The sequence below is a fragment of the Miniopterus schreibersii genome (genome assembly GCF_964146895.1).
Source record: "Miniopterus schreibersii genome assembly, chromosome: 19".
In the NCBI taxonomy this organism is placed as follows: Eukaryota; Metazoa; Chordata; class Mammalia; order Chiroptera; family Miniopteridae; genus Miniopterus; species Miniopterus schreibersii.
The window spans coordinates 15682129-15705726 of record NC_138119.1 but is presented as its reverse complement, the minus strand read 5'-3'; the positions used below and the strand labels follow the sequence as shown (position 1 = coordinate 15705726).

The 23598-nt window shown below is 38.3% G+C and overlaps 1 protein-coding gene across 15 annotated transcripts in view; it reads right to left on the bottom strand.

The window, feature by feature from the left end:
- Nucleotides 1–23598, bottom strand: part of PRRC2C (proline rich coiled-coil 2C) — a 69114-nt gene that overhangs the window by 2981 nt on the left and 42535 nt on the right. For 5 of the 15 annotated variants that reach the window (XM_081120768.1, XM_081120760.1, XM_081120770.1 and 2 more), the window contains exons 17-34: nucleotides 22738–22946; nucleotides 21308–21462; nucleotides 19476–20283; nucleotides 19017–19102; nucleotides 17998–18186; nucleotides 17611–17862; nucleotides 16377–16469; nucleotides 13152–13253; nucleotides 10061–10262; nucleotides 8159–8362; nucleotides 6146–6258; nucleotides 5632–5768; nucleotides 4651–4882; nucleotides 4298–4420; nucleotides 2996–3214; nucleotides 2513–2616; nucleotides 2003–2129; nucleotides 889–1125 (exon numbers count right to left, since the gene is read on the bottom strand). In XM_081120768.1, coding sequence (XP_080976894.1) covers nucleotides 889–1125; nucleotides 2003–2129; nucleotides 2513–2616; nucleotides 2996–3214; nucleotides 4298–4420; nucleotides 4651–4882; nucleotides 5632–5768; nucleotides 6146–6258; nucleotides 8159–8362; nucleotides 10061–10262; nucleotides 13152–13253; nucleotides 16377–16469; nucleotides 17611–17862; nucleotides 17998–18186; nucleotides 19017–19102; nucleotides 19476–20283; nucleotides 21308–21462; nucleotides 22738–22946 — 3592 coding nt within the window. Of the gene's footprint in view, nucleotides 1–888; nucleotides 1126–2002; nucleotides 2180–2512; nucleotides 2617–2995; nucleotides 3215–4297; nucleotides 4421–4650; nucleotides 4883–5631; nucleotides 5769–6145; nucleotides 6259–8158; nucleotides 8363–10060; nucleotides 10263–13151; nucleotides 13254–16376; nucleotides 16470–17610; nucleotides 17863–17997; nucleotides 18187–19016; nucleotides 19103–19475; nucleotides 20284–21307; nucleotides 21463–22737; nucleotides 22947–23598 lie in introns of those variants that run through there. The other 10 variants (XM_081120771.1, XM_081120769.1, XM_081120761.1 and 7 more) reach the window with 8 other exon arrangements.

Genomic DNA, 23598 nt, shown 5'->3' with positions numbered 1-23598 from the left:
AACTTAGAGTAAAGCCCGACCACGGCCATTTCCCTGTCTGGAAGCAGTAAGCTTTTCTATGTTCTAGTCTGACCTGATACAGATTAGTGACATAACAGGCAAAATTACAAAGACCTCTAAAGTCAAGTCTAAGTAAACACAGACATAAACGACACAGCTGGCTGTACAGGCAGACAGGTAAGGTTTACAACTATACAACTGTCCGCACACAGACTCCTCAAGGCACTCCTGCATCAGCACACCTCACGGCCACCAGTGCCTTGTATAGCGAAGGATCCCAAAGTGCTTTTGTGAGTTCTTCATCTACAACTACACAACTACACAAACTGCTGTGGAATAAGCCACCTAAGGTGGTAGGCAAAAAGGGGTACAAAAACAGTTCGAGAAGAAAACTGAATTCGGATGACTTGGGAGGGGAGAAAAACGAAGCAGGCACCATGTCTTAGCCATTCCAGAGTTTTCTCAGAGCATGATTTCTACCTTAACTTTGGAAGGGGAGTGGGGGTGGGGGAGAAAAACAAAGAAAATGGGGAAGCCTACAATAGTCCCTATTACTTTTTTTTGCTCTTCTAAAAAAAATGTAGCAGCTAAACTCAGATCTCCCTCAAATATTTATTTTTATAAGCAACTCATTTGGCCACAGAGTTAAAAATATTAACTTGTTTGTTGACAACAGCTGCAAAAGAAAAAAAGGGGGGGGAAAAAAAAGGTGGGGGGAATAGGGAGAAAAATAAAACAATAATTTGAAAAAGGAATGAATAAAAGCAATTAGCTTGGTGAAGTCTGCTGAGACAATGAATGCCTGGATATGCGTTATGGGTCCAGAGCATCGTAAGACATGGTTCAGAGACAGACGGTTGCTCTGGCGGCTGCCAACACTGTACTAACCTTCATGTCTTGTTCAGCCTTCAGCGCAGCCTGGGCCTGATTGCCTCTGACTCCAGACAGTGATCCACAAGGACCCCTGGCTACATGTGGCAAACGAGCATGGCTCATGAGGCCTGTGGTCAGCGGAGGAGGCATCTGACTGGCCAGTGCCATTGGCGGCCTCTGTACGGGCGCTGGGAAGGTGTTAGTATGTGGGGCTCTTACCAATGGAGGGACCAGGTTAGGCTGAGAGAGGATCTGAGTGAAAAAAACAAAACATACAACATTAAACTGTTAAAAAAATTTTTTTTTGCCAACTAGACCAGGTTGGCTTATCTCAGAGTCAATCTGAACCAATTCCTCCATGAAAGGAAGTGCACGGATCTGTGCCGCTCTAGCACTGGGACAAGAAACACAGGCCATGCTTGGAGAGTCTACTGGGAAAACCAGCACAGCATGCTAGGGCCCTCCAGCTACAGATTCTGAACAGGAGACAGGGAGGCTACTACTCAGGATACCTTCTTAAAAAAATACAATTGCAGAAAAACATACAACACCTATTCCAAACATAATCTAAATAATAAACAATGCTAATTTGGCAAATATTTCAGGTACCAATTCTAGTTTGTGAGCATGCTTATCAATTTTAGTTAATCTTTCCATCTGATGAGCAAAGGTAAGAGAAGCCATCATTTTTATACATATATTAGAATACCTTCTGGAAAATTTACCTCACCTACAGTTATTGCAAAAAAACAAAAAAACACCAAAATCCCCAAAACAAATAAACAAAAAACCCTAGAAAACTTTAAGCACTGGGACCCTTCTCTGAAAAGTCAACTTCTTCAAAAAGATAAAAGGAATAGGACTGAAATTTAAAGGAACGGAGCTGTGTGGGGAATCTTTTGACTATTTCTATTGTCTGCCTTAGAATTACATAGCTACCTGTGTCTACATAAAGATGGCAGAGACTATATTTGAATATTTAAGTTTACTGTTAAATAAGAAACTGTTTCTCATTAAAAACTGCTTCTGAACTGGTTATAATAGGGCAAGACTATAAAATCAGAGAATTCGCCAGGTTAGCAAGCATTTGCAAGTAAATCATACTCATTTCTCACTTGTATCTGCCCACCTGGGGTGCAAACTGTGTAGGAAATGGCTGTGTCATTCTCACAGTGGCGGGGGCTGACGGGAACTGCTTCTGATAGACAATGCTGCTCATTTTGCTGGACTGGCTGTTCGGACTTGTGGAAGTGGCCCTTGGAAAGAAGTCGTCACTGGTCAGTACGGCAGTGCCGGGTGAATGATGCTGTTAGATTTGTAGACAGTGCGCTTGGTAGACTCATCATACTTTGTAGTTGATGAGAATTTACCAAGGTGAGTTACCAAACATCACAGCAGTGGAGACACATTGGAGGGGCAGAGGTGAAAAAGGATACTGGCTACATTTTCCCTGTATTAAAAGTTTTTCTTAAAATACAGAATAACAAATACATTCTTAATAATTCAACAGCTTAACATTTCAGGTAGAACTGTCAGAATGTCTGTGCTTACCACAGGACTGGCGACACAGTATGCATCTAACAAACAAACGGTGCTCAGTTATTGGGAATTCTATAGCAAATGCAAATGCCCGCTTTACCGGAAGGGACTAGAGGTGGGGGTGGTGCTTCTTCCGCTGATTGGAGGTGTGCCTGGTTTTATATCAATGCCGCTCCCAAAGGCCTTTAGTTCCATTTCAGACATCTGAGAAAGAACATAAAATAAACCTAACATTTCTGCAATCCCATAAGTTAATGTGCTATGTTTAATACTCTATATATGAAGACTTAATCCAGTAAAGGGCAAAGAACCTCAGTATCAAAATCCTGTAATTAGTTTTGAAGTACCATGGAATTAACAAAGCAAATTTGTGGCCGAAAAATCTAAGAGGAGGTGTAAATCCAATTCTCCCACAAAATTTGTGAATTTATTGCTATGAAGTAAAACACAAAGGGGGCCAAACACATTGAAAGTAAGTAGATAAAGGGTGGTAAAATGTATTTTATTTTTACAGATCACACAATGCACATATCTACACACAACCTTAGAGTCTCAAAGAAACCATCCATTTCTCTTCACTTACTTTCCCCGTGGTTGCGATCATGCTGTGCTGGGTTCCAGCAGGGATTAGTCCCCTGAAAGGCTGGCTAACTTGTGCAGGGCGACTCAGGCTCTGGGCCTGTGCTTGGGGGGCAGTGTGCTGTAACGGAGGCTGAAGGGTCTGAGGCAGAGCAATTAAAGGCTGCCCTGTGGATCCAAAGTTAGGCAAGGAAAGCTGGGATGCTGGTAAAGGTACTGTAACCTAGGACATAAGCAAACAGAAACTGTAGCAATTTGCTTATACAGAGCCCGCTGTACGCATATCCCTATAACTCTAACACAACTCTTAAAATTCTTATGAGTAATATTTTAAACAGAAGACATCAATATATTAAATATATTTCACATATAAATCTTCTGCTTAGTAACTATCTCCATTCTTTTATTAAAGACGCCAACAGTATGCCCTAGCTGAGTGGCTCAAATGGTTGGTGTATACGCGAGGCAACCAGCTGATGTTTTTCTCTCTCTAAAAATCAATAAACATATCCTTGGTGAGGATTAAAAAAAAAAAAAAAAAAGGTGTAACAGTATAACAAATTAGCAGTGGAGAAACTATTTTACTGAAATAACTATCTTTGAATTAATCTACAGTACATGTAGTCAAGTAACCACAAAATACAATAAAATCATAAGGATACAATGTAAGAAAGTAGTCACAACTTCCCAAATACCAACTTATTTTGAACACCAATAGGTAATATATTTATGAGTTGTCACCCCTAAAATAGCCACCAAAAGTAGTTATGAGAAAATGACTAAAGGCTTAGGCTTTAGTCTCTCACCCAGACCTCCGCCAACTTTTAAGGAGTAAGCGGATTAACAACATTGCTAGGAGATGGTTTCAAAAGCATATACATTTTTTCACTGAAAATTATTATCACAGTCATACACATAAGGAATGTGTTTTGTCATGTGCCCTCTGCCTTACTGCCCCGTGTGTTACACTGACCACTGTGGTGGTCTTGAGTCTTCCTTCGTCTCTGGCATGAATGGATAAAGCAACTATCACTTACAAGTAACTGCATATCCCTAATGACAGCTTTCATGGAAACCCATTTTTAAAAAAAGATAAAAAGCAGAACTGACTGAAGTGAGGGTGGGAAGACATATTGTGGAACCTATCAGTGGACCCACGGAATTCCTAGGACACCACAGAGAAAAGTCTGAAACTACCACACATCTCCCCATCTTGGTTCTATCTAAATTCCCAACAACAGAAGCAGTAACAGTAACAACAACAACAACAACAACAATAATAATAAAGAAAATTGAGGAAATTTACCATGCCATAGTTTACCTGCTGGAGAGTACTCGGTGACTGGGCAGTGTTATAAAAATTTGTCTGACCAGGCTGTTGTACTTGTCCAGAATAAAGATTTGAAGCCTGGGTAAGATTTGCTCTAGCCTAGAAAAAATTTAGTAAGAAAACAACAGTAAGATTTTTAAAATTTCCAAATCAGATACCAAGGTTACTATGGCTTCAAAGCACTCTCTGAAAATTTCAGTATTAGATAAAAAGGGAGATCTTTGTTTTTTCATTGTGTCTTTAAACATTTTTCTTTAAAAACTGTCCTTAAATCACCTGTTGCATAAGAATATGACGACAGTGCATGCTCTCGCCCCTGGTATAATTACCTGGAGAAGATGTGTATCGATAAGCTGGGAGCCTCCCAGCCCTGATGCCTGACCCAGTTGATGTTCATATAATATAGGAATAGGTTGAGTATTGGAAGTTTGTTGAAAGGCAAGACCCGACTGTGCCTTGGCAAGTTCCTGGTGCTGGACAGCTGGGAAATTGTGGATGGCAGTACCAGAAAGGACCACAGATGGCTGGGACAGGCTGCTCTGCATAAAGGCTGGCTGAGATCTACATCAGTATTGAAGAGAAAAAGGTTGTGTTAGATGTTAATTCTATCTGGAATCTGGCAACCTTAAGACTTAGTAGCGTCAATGTCCAAGTACTCTAATTAGCATAAAGAGGCAGAGACTGCAGGCCTTGTCTAAGGTACCTATTTCAAAACTTTGAGCTCACTATACAACGAAGCCCCAAAAGTAAAAGTTCTGGAAAAAGCTTCCTCTTTCCAGAAACCAGCAAGATTTTTTTCCTCTTGAACAATGAGAACGAGTCCCTTTTCATGTGTTTACTAGCAAGCTCAGAACCAAACCTACCACTTTCTATTTGGTACTGACATTCCATTTAATTTGTATCACCAAAAGCTCTGACTTGTACCATCTGTATTTCATTACTTCCCCTCACATATTTCTTATAAGAGGCATCAAGATTTCTACAGAATGAAGCAGAGTACTAGTTCACACCAGGATTAATACGCAACACAATATTATGATCTAAGGGTGCAAACTTCCAGTTATAAAATAAGTCAAGAGGCTGTAATGCACTCCATGGCAACTATTTGAAAATTTAAAAAAATTTTGAGGCTTGACTTTGTCTGGTAAATGACCAGAGGCTGAGGTTCATAATCAACATGATTAATACTTTAATGGTTTATAAGAGGGTAATCCTAGCTTGTAGAGGGAAGGAAGAAGCGGTAGAGATACGGCAAGAAAGCTCAGCAATTATGATGTTTCCTAACAACAAACATATTTTAAAGAGTTTACCTATATGGTTGAAGGGAAGAACTGAATAATTCCTGGGCCTGGGAAACAGCAGGTCCAGCGCCCAAACTCAGCTGGGCTTGGTGCTGCCCCTGCAGCGGTGCGTAAATAGGAATCGGGATCTGCTGAACCGAAGCAGGCTGCCATGCAAGGAGAAAAGGGTATGTGAACGCCATGTACACAACTTATGATATGTGGGAAAATAAACTGAGCAAAATGAAAAAAAATAAACGATTAATGCTATGTACCAGTTTCCTTTAAAACAAAACCAAACGTAAACATCTCAATTTTCCATTTAATCCATGACTTAATTCTACACTGTTAATCGTTAAGCTTTGGCAAATTTGGGAGTTTTAATGATTTGCTTATACATACCTAGGTGATCATGGTTTTTTTCCCATATTGTTAAAAGAAGATTATAACTTCATAGAGTCTATTATTTGTAGCCCAAGATAAACATTACACCATAAAAACGTCAAGAAACAACTGCAAGATGGAAGAAGTCTGGGATGTTTACCTGCGAAAGACCTGGTTGGAAGCCTTGCTGCTGAGCCAACGATGGTGGAGCCAATCGGGCATGCTGGGTATTGAATAAATGACTGGTGTCCATATAGAAAGCTGGGATTTGAGCTATAGACAATCAGGAAAAAAAAGTCTTAAGTGTCTAAAATTTCAGAATTTAGCAGACAGGTATATGCAAATTAAAATAAGAAAACTCTAGTACTTGTGAAGATATAGAAAAATAAACACTCATACACTGCCAATGGGGTATAAAATAGTAAAAATTATCCTGAAACACTCACTAATCAGAAAGAATATATGCACCCCTATGTTCATAGCAGTGCAGTTTACAATAGCTAAGATCTGGAAACAGCCCAAGTGCCTATCAGTAGATGAGTGGATAAAAAAGCTGTGGGACATTTACACATGGAATACTATGCAGCTGTAAAGAAGGATCTCGTATCCTTTGGGATAGTATGGATTGACCTGGAGAAAATTATGCTAAGTGAAATAAGCCAGGCAGACAAAAACAAACATCACATGATCTCGCTTATATGCGGAATCTAAAGAACTTAATAAACTCATGAACAGAATAGATTCAATGACATGGAAGCACAGATCAGACTTACGAATGTCAGAGGGATGGAGGATGGTGGGTGGGTGGAGGGGGAGAGAGTAACCAAAGAATTTATATGCACATACAACCCAAGGACACAGACAATGGTGGGGAGAGGGGGATGGAAGGGGTGGAATGGGTCATTGGGGAGAAAAAGGGACATCTGTAATGTTTTAAACAAAATTTTTTTTTTAAAAAAGTAAAAATTTACATATTCTACTATAACTGAACCCACCTATTTATCAGCAAGTCTACTCCAATTTTAAATCTACCAACTAGAATTTAGCAAAGTATTCAAAGAATTGACATTTAATAATTGAAAGAATTTGGCATGAATTTTAAAAAATATATATTTAATTGATTTTTAGAGAGAGGAAGGGGGGGAGAGAGAGAGCACACGAGCGAAACATTGATGTGAGAGTGAAACATCGATTGGATGCCTCCTACATGCCTCCTACCAGAAATCAAGCCCACAACCTGGGCATGTGCCGTGACTGGGAATCAAACCAGCAACCTTTCAGTGCATGGGACAATATCCAACCAACTAAGCCAAACCAGCCAGGACTGGTACAGATATTTAACAGATTTATTTTCTATGTATTATAAACACTATTTTGTGATTTGCTGTTTTTATGTTTTGAAGAACTTAACATATTGTTTTTAATTTGCCACCATTATAAACAATACTGCAATGACTGTATACCCTCATACACATATCTCTGATTAATAAGTAAGCTTATGTGTATCTTAAGACAGATAAACTTATTAAGTATGAAACTGTTACTACAGTATGTACACATGAAATATTCTGAGATACTTTTCTAAAAGAATTAGGCCAATTTACATGCTCACCAGGCAAGGTACTTTAAGAGCCCAATATAACACCCATGGATCCTTATAGATACTGGGTATTACAGATGCTGTTATCAATCTTTCTATTCCCTACACAGAAAGGCAAGAAATGGCCTATTTATTTATTTTGAATTTAAACCATTAGTGAATTTAAGTATTACTTAAATGTTTATTTACTATTTAATTCAGATTACCATTGTGACACCCCACCCCAATACATAATTTTTTCTTCTTTGCTATTCTTAGGTTTATTCTTCCCCATGAACTTAATTATCAATCTGTAAAGTTTCAGGTAACAAACGTTTATAGTATGATTGGAGTAATATCAAGTGCCTAAATTATTTCTCAGATTATTAGGCACTAACTTGTCTAATGTATGTGTAAGGAGTAATTGCCAAGAGCCCCAGAATGCTTACTAAGGAGAGACACAGTCAATTCTATCCGGAAATAAATTTGCAAAGCAGAGCAAAACATTTCAACTTGAAAGGGTAACTAAGAAGAGAAAAAGTATTCAAAGTCTTAATTTTCTCAAGTCCTTACAGTCAAGTCTAAAACCCTTACCTGCTGCGGACTGAGACACATAGACCTGTGGGCTCTGTTGCTGCTGGGCAATAAGGGAAGGCATACAGCTCAACTGTGAGAAATGACTTGCGGAAGGCAGGCTGGTCGTCTGTAACTGCTGGGGCTTCACTTTACAAATGTTAGGAGGGTCTGATGTGGTTGCAGACTTGGTACTCAGAGAAGAGGTGGTGTGCGTGCCAGCTCCTGCATTCGGGGGTGAGAGAGGAAACAATGTAGCGTATTTCAGTGTCTCTGTCGTTTGCAGTACAGTAACTCAGTGCCAACCGGGCACAGGGAACTCCTGTCTATGCCCAACATGGACTCAGATACTGAATACACTCTAGGCCAAGAGAGGGGATGAGGTGTATCATAATTCTAATTATCTCTATCTGTAGCTCCCCCTCCCTCTCCAACACCTCCCCCCAACAAATACCTCTAAAAAAAGAGAAACTCTTAATAAATAAGTGGCATTACACAACTTGAAAGGTCAATTATTTCTGTTGATCAGTGAGCTCTCATCTAATGACTGCAATACTGAAGCAAATGACAATACTGGAATTTGATTAAAAAGTGAGAGGTACAATAATTTTCAGACGTCTAATGATGTTCTGAGAGGACCAGATCAAGGTACCTCTGTTCTTCCACTTGAGTCTCTACCTGTAGTATGACGGGAAGGCCCTCATGAAAAAATTTATCCTAGTTGGGGGACTGTGGAGAAACTATACACTCGGAAAACAGGAAGTAGTTGGGTTTTAAAGAAAGAACTAGGAAGCTTTGCAGTCCTCTATTTCCTAATCTTCCTACAGCTTTTCCTCTAGGAGACTGGGGCTTCCAAGCAAGAGCCAGTAAGCAGAATACAGATGCCTTGCAAATGGGTGGTGAGAAATGTTTGCACAGTGGAAGAGATACAGTTGGAACATTTCCTTTGATTTGAACCTCTGGGTTTGTCTTAATAAATAACAATATAAACTTCTGATTCTAGAGAGTATCAAAATAACTGTAGCATAACCCAAAGATCAGTTGTTTTAGTACTTAAAACTAACGGAGAATGTGAGAATATAGAAATGCAGTACTGCCATCAGTAAATAAGAACCAAAGAAGGTAAATTCTTTGCTGGATATATTTTATAACTATTAGAAAGGAGTTTCTTGATGCTTTGGAAACATGAGAGAATACTGGGAAGCTTGAAATGAAATCTGCTCTCAGTAACAGTTATACACATGGTGAGAGAGTGCATTTCCCTGTGGCTCTGAGAACTGTAAAGGCCCCGACGACAGGATTGCACACCAGTAAAAAACTGAAGGAAGAAAATCACCTTCTAATTGGGGTGCTGATGGACTCTCCTTGAAAACAAACAAAACAAAAACCAAAATAGCAATGGATGTCATCTACTCAAAAGAAGACTGGAAATTCTCTACCCCTAACTCTTCACCAGAAAATATCACCCCAATAGATTCAGGCCAATACCTCCTTCAATAGACACAGACTGCAAAAACAGTAAAAGCTGTGTGATTCTGTTATTTCTGAGTTGTTGGTTTTTTTTTAGCTGAGTATAAGTTCAAAAATAAAAGTAAAAAGGTAAATTCTGTAGAAACATTTTGAGAAGATAAAAACTTTTTCACCAACTATTTATTAGTGTCTGTAATACGGGATGGAGGGAGTGGGGGAGAGGGGGGGGAAGGTCCAGCAAAGTGTTTTAGTAAGCCATCAACAAGCATTTGCTAAACTAAAACTGGGAGATGGCAGAGGGGGGAGGGGTAAGAATGGCAAGGAGTTACCTCTTCATGCACAATCTGATGTCTTTTATAAACAATACTTTTTGGGGGGATAGCCAACAGGAAGTGATCCTAAGAGATTTGAAATAATTGAAGATACTGAACAGAAAGGCACAAAGACTTCTACCTGACAGTGATGTTGTGGGGGTGACAGAGGCAACAGGGATCTGAGGCATGGATGCACTAGAGAAGGAGTTGTAATTCCCACTGCTTGGCCCACTGGCACTACTGCTGACTCCACTTGCAATTGGAGGGGCTGTGGAAGTTACTGGAGATCCCTTTTCCCGCACATTTGGAGAATTCTCCCAAGCTTTCCGTGCAGACTCCATCTGCAATGAAATAGGAAAAAAGTCACTATGCTAACAGAATATATATATGTACATATATATAAATTCCAAATATAATCTTTCAGAAACTACAAAAATAAAAGATGAAGACCCTTAAGAGTTTTCAAATCTTTTATTTCCCCCTTTATCTTTGCTCTTTTACTTAAATTGGGAGGCAGTGGGCTTTAGTGATGTCTCCACAGAGAGCTGTTGACAGCTCCGGCAAACAGGCCAGAGAAATATTAAAGTCACAGCTTCTGTACCGTCTAGAACTGAGACCCTACCCCGACCAGCAACTAAGAAAAGGGAAATAAAAGGCCGCTCCCGGACTGCTTTAAGGCTCTGACTCTAGTAGGAAAGGCACTAAAGCCCTCCATCAATACCCATTCCCTCCATTCTTTGTTTTTAAGCCAAGAGTTCTCAAATGGCAGATGACAGGCACCTTATGTTGGGCTGTTTTATGCTCGCAGCGTTTTAAAAGGTAATGTAAGTAGATAGGTTTGGGGCTTGAGTGCAGCAGAGACACTTGTTTCACATCAAAGCCTCACTGGGCATGTCAGGTACCGACTGCCACCATTTGAATTTGGAGGTACTGATTTTAGTTGTAATCTCCTAGTTTCTTAAAAGGTAGAAACAGGTCTTATTTCAATCTATTTTCAATCTCTCTTGAGCACTGCTGTTCAACAAGCCGCATATATAATTTAAAATTTAGTAGTTGCATTTAAAAAAATATAGAGGTAATACCAATTTTGATAACACTGTATTCAACACAATATAATTAGCATAAAAGTAGAGATGTTTTAATGCTTTAAAAAATATTAACATGTCAGATGCAGATCCTCACTATCCTAAGGCTACTTGAACAGGAAGGAAAGACACACAGAGAGTTTGAAGTTTTTAGTTCTAGTAGTCAAAATATGGGTGGGCCAAGAGGGAAACCCAAGGTAACATATAAAATTCAGTTACAATGACTTACATGAGGGGACTTTTTACAAGATTTTTATACCACTGTTATGAAGTTTGTAGGTCCTTCAAGTACCAACTTTTAAAACTTTAATCTTATTTTAATTGTGAGAATTAGAGAAATACTACATACCTCCCTGCTTTCCCCTTAAAACACACACTATATATAATTAACTGGTTTTTAATGACTAATGTCATCTCCATAAATTCAAAATACCAGACACTTTAATGTTTGCTCGAGTGTTCTCCTCAAAATCACCTTGCTGGTTTCACATGTGTTTTATTTTAAAACAAAAACTTTTGGTGGTGGTGATTAAGAAAAAAAACTTAGAAAGTTAGACATAATGCAACTTGCAATCTGAGATTTTTATGGCTCAGAGCTATTTTATACAGGATGATGTCTTTTATACCAGTTTTGTTGTATTGAAAACACATAAATCATGGCTAATCAAACTTGCATAATATATAGGTCACATACATTTGGGTTTACTTCATTTCTTAGGCAGCAAGAAAATTTAGATTTTAATTCTGAAAATTCAAGGAAACTAAAAAGTACAAATATATTCATTCCCCCCCTCGATAAATATAGAGTCAATAATATCCATGTAACAGAACTTTTCTATACCTTATGTTACCCAAATAAAGAGATGTCAGAAGAAGTAAAAATAAAGATACTAGAGAAAGTTTTAAGTTAATGAAATTTAATTTAAAGTCATTTTAATTCTAAATGTATATTATTTCTTCTTGGAGGGTTAAAAACATTGAGTGAAAGGCAATGCTGAAGGGTTTTTCTGAAGAATTAACAACTGGCCTAATAATTAATGGTGTTATACTTACCGATGTGACATTAGACTACTGCCTTGAGTAATATAATACACAGGATGAAACAGACTGATATTCAGATAGAAAAGCAACAACAAGCTGAGTAGAAATTGGCAGTCTGCAGTAAGAACTGAGTAAAGATGGGGATGACACAAAACACAGGCAGGTGTCATAAAATTTTATAGTCTCAGCTTACATTTACTAAGCCTCTTACAAAGAAGTTGGGGGGCAAGGGGTCAAGAGGCTGGAGACTCAAACAGGGAGTCTAAAAGTGATCATTGGCCACATCGTGAAACGACTTAGTTTCCCCTCCTGAAGACCATCAGAAAGATTCACTGGCAACCAGAGCCATGTTAGGAGGTCCAGCTATAGCAACACAGGTTAATACTTGCCTTTTAAAAAACCCTCAATTCTATGTCTGCACTTTTTTAACCACTGACTAATCTTAAGGTGAACTCATTGAAAATACTCTCAAACAACTCAACTATAACAAAGCATTAGTAACATAGCTCAAAATTATAAAGACAAGGAGATTTAAAAAAGCTTAAACTTCTTGACATCAAAAAGTACATGTCCAAAATCTCTTTTGCCCCCTTATTTAAAAATTATCCAACAATCAATTCAAAGTCACTTGCATAATTACCTCTTCATAAAATATTCTAACTACTACATTGCTTTCATTCAATTCACACAAGACTTATAGGAAAGAGAGAAAATTAGCATTCTTATCTCATTATTTGTACTTAGGATATAAAAACAAGCAACACCAAGCTAGTTGCTTTTTGTACACAACTAATATATCCAAAAATTATTAAGATCTCTAAGAGGAACTTAGTACAAACATGGAATATAAAGGCTCTCCTGTAATTTTAAGACCAAACTCACAAGCATAATAGGACTTACTTTAGAGAGGAGGACAGCAAGTCACTGCTAAGTGGTATTAAAAGCTAATAAAAGTTTAAAGTGTAATTTGACATCACATCATTTCTTTAGCTTAGTACTGTTGTTTACCACACAAAACCAGTAAAAACCCCAAGAGAATAGTGTTAGCTTACGTCCCCTTGCATGCAACAATCATGGACCTTTAGAGATGGATGTGGTACATACCTTGAAGGTGAGGCTGAAAGTAGTGGGAGGAACTGAAGTTAGGCTGGAGCTCTGTTGTATAGTCTCCCTCTTAGGGAGGGGAAGGGTGTTGGGCAGGGGCACCTGAAAAGGTAGGCAACACACATCACAATCTAACTAACTGGGTCTGCTACCAAAGCCCCACTAAAGATAATGCGACCATACTCTAAGGGTGCTTTATTTTTCATCAGAGCCAACATGAATATTTGATTACTTAGAGTTAGACTGTGTGTATAGTAATTGATAATTTTGGACATCTTAGATAAAACTTTTGAAGAGAAATATTCCATGCCTTTTCATGCACGAATGGAAAGAGCCTGTCCCAAATTTAAGGCATACACTTGAAGGCAGTGCTTCTCATATTTTAATGTGGATACAAGTCACCTGAGGGTGCTGTTAAAATGCAGATTCTGATTCAGCTGCATTTCTGTAAGGCCTGAAATTCTGCATTTCAAATAAGTTCCCAGGTGATGCCTCGGCTGCAGGTCCCTGAACCATATACTCTGCAGCAAAGCTTTAAGGAATACAATTTCCTCCATTTAGGGGATCCACAGGTTCTTTCAGAAGCATTTAACATGACAGAATAAATACAACACATTAAGAAATTAACCTCTTTCCTGAAATAGTCAACTCTCTGACAACTAGAACAAAAGTAATATTGGGAGGAAAGTATGGAATATTGCCTTCCCATTACGCTAAACAAATTGCTTTGCTATAGTATTAGTAATAACATGATTATGGCAAATATTGTTAGATGCCTGAAAATATCAGAAACTCACTACTTACTGTACAACTGATTTTGATGGTTCACTTAGCTGTCAGGTACAATGCCTGAGATGCTAGGAGTGTCAGATAATCACTTTGTGACACCATGGACTATCTAATGGAGATTCTAATACCACCGGCTACTTAATGGAGATTAACTGTGCTATAATAATCAAACACACCTCCGGCATTTATATCTTCAAGACATTCAAAACAACTGTAATATTAGGTAACCCTAACCAATAAATACCAACTAAGAGCCTAAAAAAGTATATTAAACTTCAAAATAAGAGACATAAGCCTCTGTTAAGTATAATTTTTTAAAAAGACGGAAGTTCTCCGATAAAAGAGATCGCCCAAACAGACTGAGGGAAACAAGAACATCTCAAAAGGTCCTAAAGTTGTGGACATTGTTTAAATATGGTTTTCTAAAATGATTTTTAGAGAGAGAGGAAGAGGCGATAGAAACATCAATGAAATAAAAACATCATTGATCGGCTGCCTCCTGCACGCCCCCTACTGGGGATCGAGCCGGCAACCCAGGCACGTGCCCTGACCAGGAATCGAAATAGGTGACGTCTTGGTTCACCGGTAAGCATTCAATCACTGACCCACACAGGCTGGACTAGATGTTGTTTTTTTTTTTTTTTTAAATATATCTTTATTGATTTCAGAGAGAGGAAAGGAGAGTGAGAGAGACAGAAACATCAATGATGAGAGAGTCATTGATTGGCTGCCTCCTGCACGCCCCCGACTGGCCCTGACCGGGAATCAAACCCTGATCGCCTGGATCCTAGGTCGACGCTCAACCGCTGAGCCACACCCGGCAGGAACGAACATTGTTTTTAACAGTATATTAACTAAGCTCAAAACCACCACCATATTTGGCACAAATAAGCAATGCTGTGAAATCGTTCCAAACTGATGACCACTTATAATGCTCCCTGACCCAACCTAATTTTCCTGTTTCCAAACATACTTTGGACACACTGCTAAAAATCAAACACAGACTATTCACTGATACATAAGACTGAGGGGTCTCTTCCCCTCAGTCATCTCTGTGCACAAGTCAACATGTTCATTAGGCTTGCAAACCACACAGAAACCATTAAAATGCTCAGATGAATACTTTCAGTGACTCGTACAATTAACTTTACTGAGATATTACTGATTCAATATTTGATAGTCTACATAGTGACATCAGCATGTAATCTGCCAAGAAGTCTTTTTGTCCTTCCCAAGTTTTCCATTACTTCCTATAGGAAGTTAAATAAATTTCAACCTTTCTCCAAAAGGTTAGGGGAAAGGTTTGGCACATGAAATTAAGTTTTATAGCATGTAAAAGTTGGACAAATTACATTAATCAGCTTCTAAAGTGTGCTACTATCACAAAGAGAAAATGTGTGACTCACTCGGCTACTTAGAGTAAGAGCCCTTCAGCTGGACCACAAAGCTGGATTAAATGGTCCCTAATGCATATGTCACCTCTCTAAAATTCTACGAACTTGATGCTAGAGGGAACAACAGAAAGCATAGGAAAAACTTTGTACCAAAACATAATCAAGATTTTTATTCTCAAAATGAGAGAGTTAAAGCCCTATGTGAGAGACGTTTAAATATATCTTTAAAAGGGTATTTTTTGAAAAGAATATGCCTTTGCTTATTTATAGGGGGCAACATTTTAAAAAGAGAGCAGCTGGCCAAATTTCCACCATCCATGCCCTCCAAAACAAGGGCCGCACATGCAACTCCTAAAATGCTCTTCTATTACAGCAGGTTACCTAGCTTTGCTGGCCATTCAATTTTTCAGTCAGTAAACTAGGTAAAAGGATGGACTCTGATGACTTTTCACACAATTTTGAATTATGACATGGTTGCTCTGGGAAACTAGAGCCAAATTTACATGATTTGTTATCACCTTCTAATGAAGTACTTAAGAGCTGGTAAGCACTTACATATACATTATAACTCAGTCTTCACAACAGGAATGTTGTTATTAAGGTCCAGCATAACTTTTTTTTTTAAATTAAAAAAGGAAATACCCGAATCTTTGGTAACATTGTTTTAATTGAGTGTGCTTTCACTGCATTATAAATAGGATTCATTAAAGAACAAAATTACCAACAAAATAAAATGTTGAATCTGTAGTGTGTGATAGCTAAGAACAAAACCTGTTACCAAAATCAGGTTAACCGGATTAGTACTGATGAAACCAAGCCTAAGCACAAGCCTGGATCTTTATTAAATGGAAAGTAGACAACTTTTAGGGGAAAAACAAAACCTCAGCTTTGACCATTTTTGCTAATTGTATTACAGTGCTCCTAAATACAAATTTGATATTAACTCTTTTCCTGAGAAGCGTTAAATATTGGTCACACAGTATGTATTAGATAACAGCCAGATTCCTATCCAAACTTGCCAAACCTCGGGCTGATTACTTACATTATTAACCAAAGTATCCTCCATCTTTGCACTATTAGCAGCCACAGCATTAGGCAGAGAAGAAGAAGGTGTAGTGTAGTCTGTTACAGACTCCTGTGGAGCAGTAATAGAGAAAATTAAGTTTTAAACAGAATTATTGAGCCACTTTCTAATGACAGCCTAACAGTTGTAAAGTTGTTTCAGAAGAAAGCAGGAGAGAACAGACCTTAAGACTCAACTCCCTCAAATCTTAACTTTAAGACCATCAGTGGGATAAAACAAACATGGAACCACTGCTGAAATGATTAACATTTCCACTATTGCTGGGATCCTGCACATTTAAAAAAATGCATTGCAGAGTACCAGGAAGTTGTCAACAGTATTAAAGATTTAATTTCTGTGGATTACTAAAAGAATTCTTTGTGTGGTTCTCAAAATCAATAGCTTACTTTCAACTACTGATTTTTTCTATTTTCTTCAAAACAACATAAATAAAAGTCAAGATCTTAGTTGTCGCAATTCATTAGGTTTTAGGATAAACCCTTGTTTATCATCATGAAACTCTTCTTTAAATATGGTAGAACTGAAACACATGAGCTTGTAAGAGAAAAATACTCAAATAACATGAAAGATTCCATCTACCTTTCTTCTCAATAAATATATGTCCTGGAATGGCGGATATAAATTTGCTATCCCCACAAGTGCTAAATCCTTTAAGTTGTTCAATGGACCTTGCCTTAATGCGTTTTCAATATATGCATCTTTCATTCAATGTGGTCCCTAAGCACAAGTCAACCACGTCCTCAGGTGCTTAACCATGAAAACAGTGATCTGTTCCAACCCTGGAAGAAAACTGGCTGTACTGGAGTTACTAAAGTTTGCCTTATTTCCTAACTGCAAAATCTCACTAGTGGGCAAAATAAGGCTCTGCTGTAATTCCATTAACAAAAGAAAAAGTAATGTAGAACTCTTTTAAAGTCGACAAACACAAATGAAAAACATGTTAATCTTGTGTAGACATTTTCACTTTAAACTACTGAATGGCCCAGAATTAAGAGTAAATTTCCCAAAAAAAATATAATAACTTACTGTAATTTCTTTAGATCACATATTCACACCATGAAATAAAATCTCTCTAGAAATAGTAATCCATATAGCCTATAGAATTATATAGCTCAAGCAAAAAAAAGTATATGGTTGTTGTTTTAGACATAATTTGCAAAAGCTGACCTGGGGATCTCTGCATGCTGCTTACCTTCACATTAGTGGCATATTCTGCGGATGACACAGAGATCATTGTTCCGATTTCAGTAGACATTTCTGAAGCTGCTTTGGTTTCCTTTGTTGTCGCAGGGTCTACACTTCTGACTGCAGCAGGGCTTGGTTTCTCTTGTCCCTCTGGCTCCACCTGTTGGGCATCTTTTACTTTTCTATTTTTTAATGACCGTTCCTTTCCAATAGGACCAGGTTTATGTTCTTTGTTTTCTACTGGACTCAAATCTGGAAGCTAAAGTCAAAGTTTATAACAAAAAGGCATCATGATCAAAGGCATTCATTGAAAACAAAACTCAAAACCGTTACTTGCTTTCATAAGTGTTAGTGGCTTTTATACAATTACACCTGGAGCATGAATTGTGTTTACCTTCTGGGCTTTTATGGGGCCTGCCCGTGGCTGCTTCTGCCGTTGCTCTTTAGGTTCAGGTACTTTGTCAGTAGTTTTTTCTGAAAGCACAGGAACAATTTCATTTTCGTTCCCATTTGAAGCTGGAGCACCAAACTGAATTGTGTCAATTCCAATTTCAACTCCACTTTCTTGACCATTTTTTGTTCCCTAGTAAAAGAATATTTAAAAAGTTACTATGAAACAGAGTTCAGATTTGACAGGATGATTTATGCAGCAGTACATATTTTAAAGTATAATAGGAGGAGGTTTGAAGTAACCTACACATTAACTGACTTGATTATGTTTTAAGAAAATTTTCCCTTAACCACAATGATCTGTATGTATTAGAAAACAACTGATAAAATGAAAACCAAGACAAGACTTAAGTTTTTAAAGTCCTGCCTTTACCTATCATGAGTGTGACCATGTGCCAATCACAGCCTGAAGTTATTTCACCCCTTAAAACAAATATAAAAGCAACAAACACAGAAAGATACACCAGCAAGAAACGAATTAATGAATGAATGGGGAAAAGGCAGTAATACCAAATGTTGCCTACTTGTAACTGCTTTGAAAATAAATAATATAGTCATTTATGTAGCACCTACTGCGTGCTAGGCACTGATCCAGAGAGACATGAGCAATCTAACTCACAGAACTTGCATTATAATGGATGGAGAAAATAGACAACTGAAACATCAGATAAGTGATACAAAAAAATTAAAATATGGTTAAGCCACTTTAGATTGGTAGGTAGAGAAAGACCCAAGGAGGTTACACTGAAAGTGTTTCTGGCAGAGCAAACACCTAGTAGGTGAAGAATAAAAAAGGCTAGTACAGCTGAACGCAGTGATAGAAGATGAACAGAGATAAAAGATAAACAAGCAGAGAGCTAGCTAGACGACACAAGGGATTCTGATGCATGCTGAAGTTTGAGAAACTGTTTTAAGGAAACTGCCCCAGAAACCCCACCAAGACCATTAGCAGTCTATTCCTACCTCTGATGAAGTAGCTGATCCAAATGACGTCAGAGGCTTATTCCAGGCACTGACTGAAGGTGGCTGTGGTGGACTAATGGGCCCTACTGAAGAGAAAAAGCCACAGGAAATATGAATACTAAAATTAAGAGGCTAATAATCCAATCTATACAACCCTTTCTTTAACGGTAGTCAATTTAACAATAACTTTTCACACCACACTTGAAGAGATTCTTGCATACCAAAACAAATATAAATCCCCAAACATTGCGTATTGCTTTCATTACCACATAATAATATGGCTATTAAAAGTATAAGACTTGTTTTAGAACCAAAGGTTTTTAAGAAAGGAAGTTAAGATTACAACCGCTTCCTACTAAGGAGGAATGGCTAGAAAAAACCATACTGAGTAACAAGACTAAAAACAAGCCCTAATGTTCCCTCACCATTCCCCAGCCCTCACTTTTGTGACACACTCACATTTCTTAGAGATGTCATTCAGCACAGCTGGTGGGGCCACCTTGTTATCCCATAACTCAGTTGTAAGAGTGCCATGTGACTGCGAGGTCTGGATGGATTTTCCTGCAGCTACATAATCTGTGCCGTTAGGTGTCTGAGCCGAAGGCAGTCTAATTGAAGGTGGTGGCTGTTTTGAAGACTGTGTTATAGTCTGCAGGGGACTCTGGACTGGTTTGTGAGTCTGTCCCTGAGTCTGGCCTGGGGCAGTGGGGCCTGGGCCTGAAATTGTGACTGTCACAAGGGCTGGGGCTGGGATTGGGGCTGGGAGTGAGACTGGGGTTGGGACCGGGGCTGAGCTGGCTGGGGCAGTTGGGGTTGAACTGGCTGGTGCTGTTGGGGCTGAGCTGGCTGGAGGTGGAGCCGAAGTTGGTGGTAGAGCTGAAGCAAGAATGGGAATTGAGGCTGAGGCAAGGATGGGGACAGGGGCTGGGGTTGAAGCTGAGGCAAGGATCGGGGTTGGAGCTGGAACTGAAGAAGAGGCTGGAGCTGAGGTGGAGGCTGAAGCAGGAGCAGGAGCTGAGGCAGGAGTTGGGAGTGGGGTGGAGGTTGAAGTTAGGACTGGAGCTGTGGTTGAGGCTGTGGCTGAGGCTAGAACTGGAACTGAGGGTGAGGCCAGAACTGGACCTGAAGCCGAGGTTGAAGCTGGAACTGGGGCTGGAGCTGGAGACTGTGCTTGCTGGGTACCTGTAGCCTGTTTTTTGGCAAATCTTGGCGGAAGCTTAGAAGTCTGACTTCTTCCTTTTTCATTGGCATTCTTTTTGTTCCAGACCTTAAAAAATCCGTAGAAATCATTTTTGTCAATAATACAGCTAAAAGTAATAGTTCATAAATATGATTTCTAACAAAGCTACCTACTACTAATTTATCTCCTTTACTTTTCAAAATAGGTACTTCACAGAGCAAAAATGTCAAGGCTCCTCATGAAGAAAAAAGACAAATATGCATTATACATTCTTAATACACAGGGCCACAATCTCTTTTCCACAATTCTGAAATTTAAAAAAATGTTTGCAGTAAATTCATCTGGCAGCAAAATCTGATCTGACACAAAGCTACTTATTGACCTAACTTGCATTTGCCACAGAAGCATTCATTATGGAGTGCTGTTGGGGTGCTATGCTACATAGAATACATGCACTACTATTTCCACCTTTCTAAAGATAATAATTAACAAATGACTCCTGAAATTATCTCGTACCAAAGGTTATATTCAATTTAACTCACTTTAGCATTCACACAGGATTTGTACAGTGTCTCCTGTTTTTAAGCCCTCTCATCTACTAGAGTTCTTTATCACTACGATTCATGTGTTCTACTTATTTTTATCTTGTGTCAGCATTTAGCAAAAAGGGTGTTTGGGTTGATTTAAATGGAATAACTTACTCATACTGTGCTTAAGTGAACTAATTTTGATTACAATACAAACTTTCTAAGTCAAGAATCTTCAATTCGTTAGTTTTTAACAGTTGTGTTCACTAGGTTTCCAAGATAACCTAAAGTTAACTCTAACCCTGACACAGAATACGATGGGGCAAATAAGACAAGTAGGCTAGAGCAGAAAACATGTTGTTGAAGTAAAGAAGGTCTAGGCTAAGCCAAACAGTGGTTATATTCTATTCATAATTTATCTCAATTCTGGTTAAAACCAGTTTAAAGTTGTGAAAATCAAGTCACTCTCAATACTTAAATAATAAATCCAGCCTTAACTTTTCAGGTAGACAGAAACCTTGATAGTCTGCTAACATCTTTTGGGCAACAATTTAAGTAACCAGCAACAAGCTGAAATGCTAAACCTGTATGATCTGTTCTTCCTTCTTCCGGCGTTCCTCATCCTGTAAACGTTTTTGTTGTTTTTTGGATACCACTTCAGTAAAACCATCATCATTCAAATTTGACTGTGGGTCTTCAACTACCGTTACTTCAGGGTGATCATCAATTATAACAACACCTGCAGGTAAGGAAAAATATTTAAAATACTTTCTTTTAATAGGAAAGAGTAATAGAAATGTTTCGTCCAGTAGTGATTAAAAGTCCTAAAATTATTTGCTCTGAATGACATCTCCTTTTTCTTTAAACAATACAGTGGTAAAATATTTTTTAAAAATCAAAATTAACCTATTATCCAGTCAAACCACTTTAACCTCTACCTCTCTCGGCCTAAAATCTGTACTGTGCTGTAAAGACCTATGTAGCACTTTACCTCATTTGCACCTAGCCATTCTAAGAGGTGGGTATTGTGCTACTGTTTCTCTTTTTCAAAAGATACAGTAAGCTCTGAGAGGCCCATTTGCTAGGTGAGGTTGTGACTAGCCAACCTGATCTTATGACTCTTAATGCCTCTATTTTACGTAGACCATTGTCCACAATCTGTAGTTGTTAAAAACAAGTGGCATGGATGTACATACATCATAACCCATCACATGAATGACTCCACTCACTGTCCTACAACAATTATTCTATCTTATTAAAATTATCATATATCCCAGTGAGTATAAAAAATCTAGATACATTAAACATTAAAAAAAATTAGCCCAGCAGGGTGTAGCTCAGCAGTTGAGCATCGACCTAGGATCCAGGAGATTGCGGTGTGATTCTTGGTCAGGGCACATGCCCGAGTTGTGGGCTCAATTCCGAGTCAGGGGCGTGCAGGAGGCAGCCAATCAATGACTCTCTCATCATTAATATTTCAACACTCTCTCTCCCTTCCTCTCTCTGAAATCAATAACGATATATTAAAAAAACATTTTTAAATAGTTCAGGTCTTAGCCTACTAAATCTCTCCATTTTACTGAGTACTTCCAGTTTAAGTTTCATCTGAATGAATGACAAATAGCTCATTTTCACCTAACTGTCTAATTCCTAGACATTCCTTACCTTCATCAAAATGTTCTTACTGCTTGTGTCATCCTTTGCATCTGATGTCTTATTAATTGATACCTTTCTGAAAGTATCCATAGCAACACTGCCTCCCCTCCTATCAACTCATTCTCTATTTACCGTATCTTAGATACCAATTTCATCAAGGTCATAACTCAATTAGGTTTAACATTTTTTTCATTTAAAGCACAGGATATGAACACAGATGTTATTTTAATTCAAGTTAAATCATTTAGTGATTCAAGATAGCTTCCATCATATAGGCTCAACTCTTTCTTTAACTTCTTTATTTATAGCATCCAACTCAATGCAGCAAACAGATAAATAAATGGATCCTAAGACATACTTGCATAATTGTTGAGATCAAACTGTGACAGTGCATCTACTTTCTCTTTGGGTTTCTTAGGGCCTGGTTTGGGGTCCTCTCTTTTTTTCCCTGTAGAATCTTTGGAGTTTTTTTGTCCTGTTCCATTAGGTGCTCCTTCCTGGTGGTGTGCAGAGCTGCCATTAACAGGATCAACACCAGTTGTGCCTGCAGACTGGTCATCAAATGGCCTACAAAATAATGAGACATTACTACCGTGGGCGAGGGGCGGAGGGAACTGACAGTTTTTAAAGTTTAATCTAAGAAGAAATAGCAGTGGGGTAGAAGACCCTAGCTCAAAACCAACAAGCCTTAGTGACTTTCGTTGAGTATGTCACTAAAACTGAGCTTCCCAATGAAGGAGATGGGCTGGCTCCTTAGGGTAGTTCTTTCTAGCAATTAAATTCTATAATCCTGAAGGTTCTTATTGTGTCTATTTGTCTATCATGTTATAAATAAATGAGCTAAGCAACAGGGTTTATAGCAGAAAATTTGTAATCCAACCTAGTCCAAAGTATTCACTACTGGATCTTCTCCACAAGAGGGCAGCATATGAAAAAAATTAGAAAAGCTTTCTATGTTTATACCATGTTTTTAAAAAAGTTCAATCAGATTTATACATTAATGTAAACATATAAAAACACTTTCATATGGAAACAATTCACTTCACAAACAAATGTATTTTTACAGTTTTTGTTTCCTAACATAAATTTTATTCTTGGGCTCATTTAATAAAAGCTTTATGAAAATAGACCATGGAAAATTGGCTTATAATTTCATTTTCATTTTAGCCTATAGTACCACTCAAGATAAAAGCTTACCAAGTACCTGACACAAGCATGA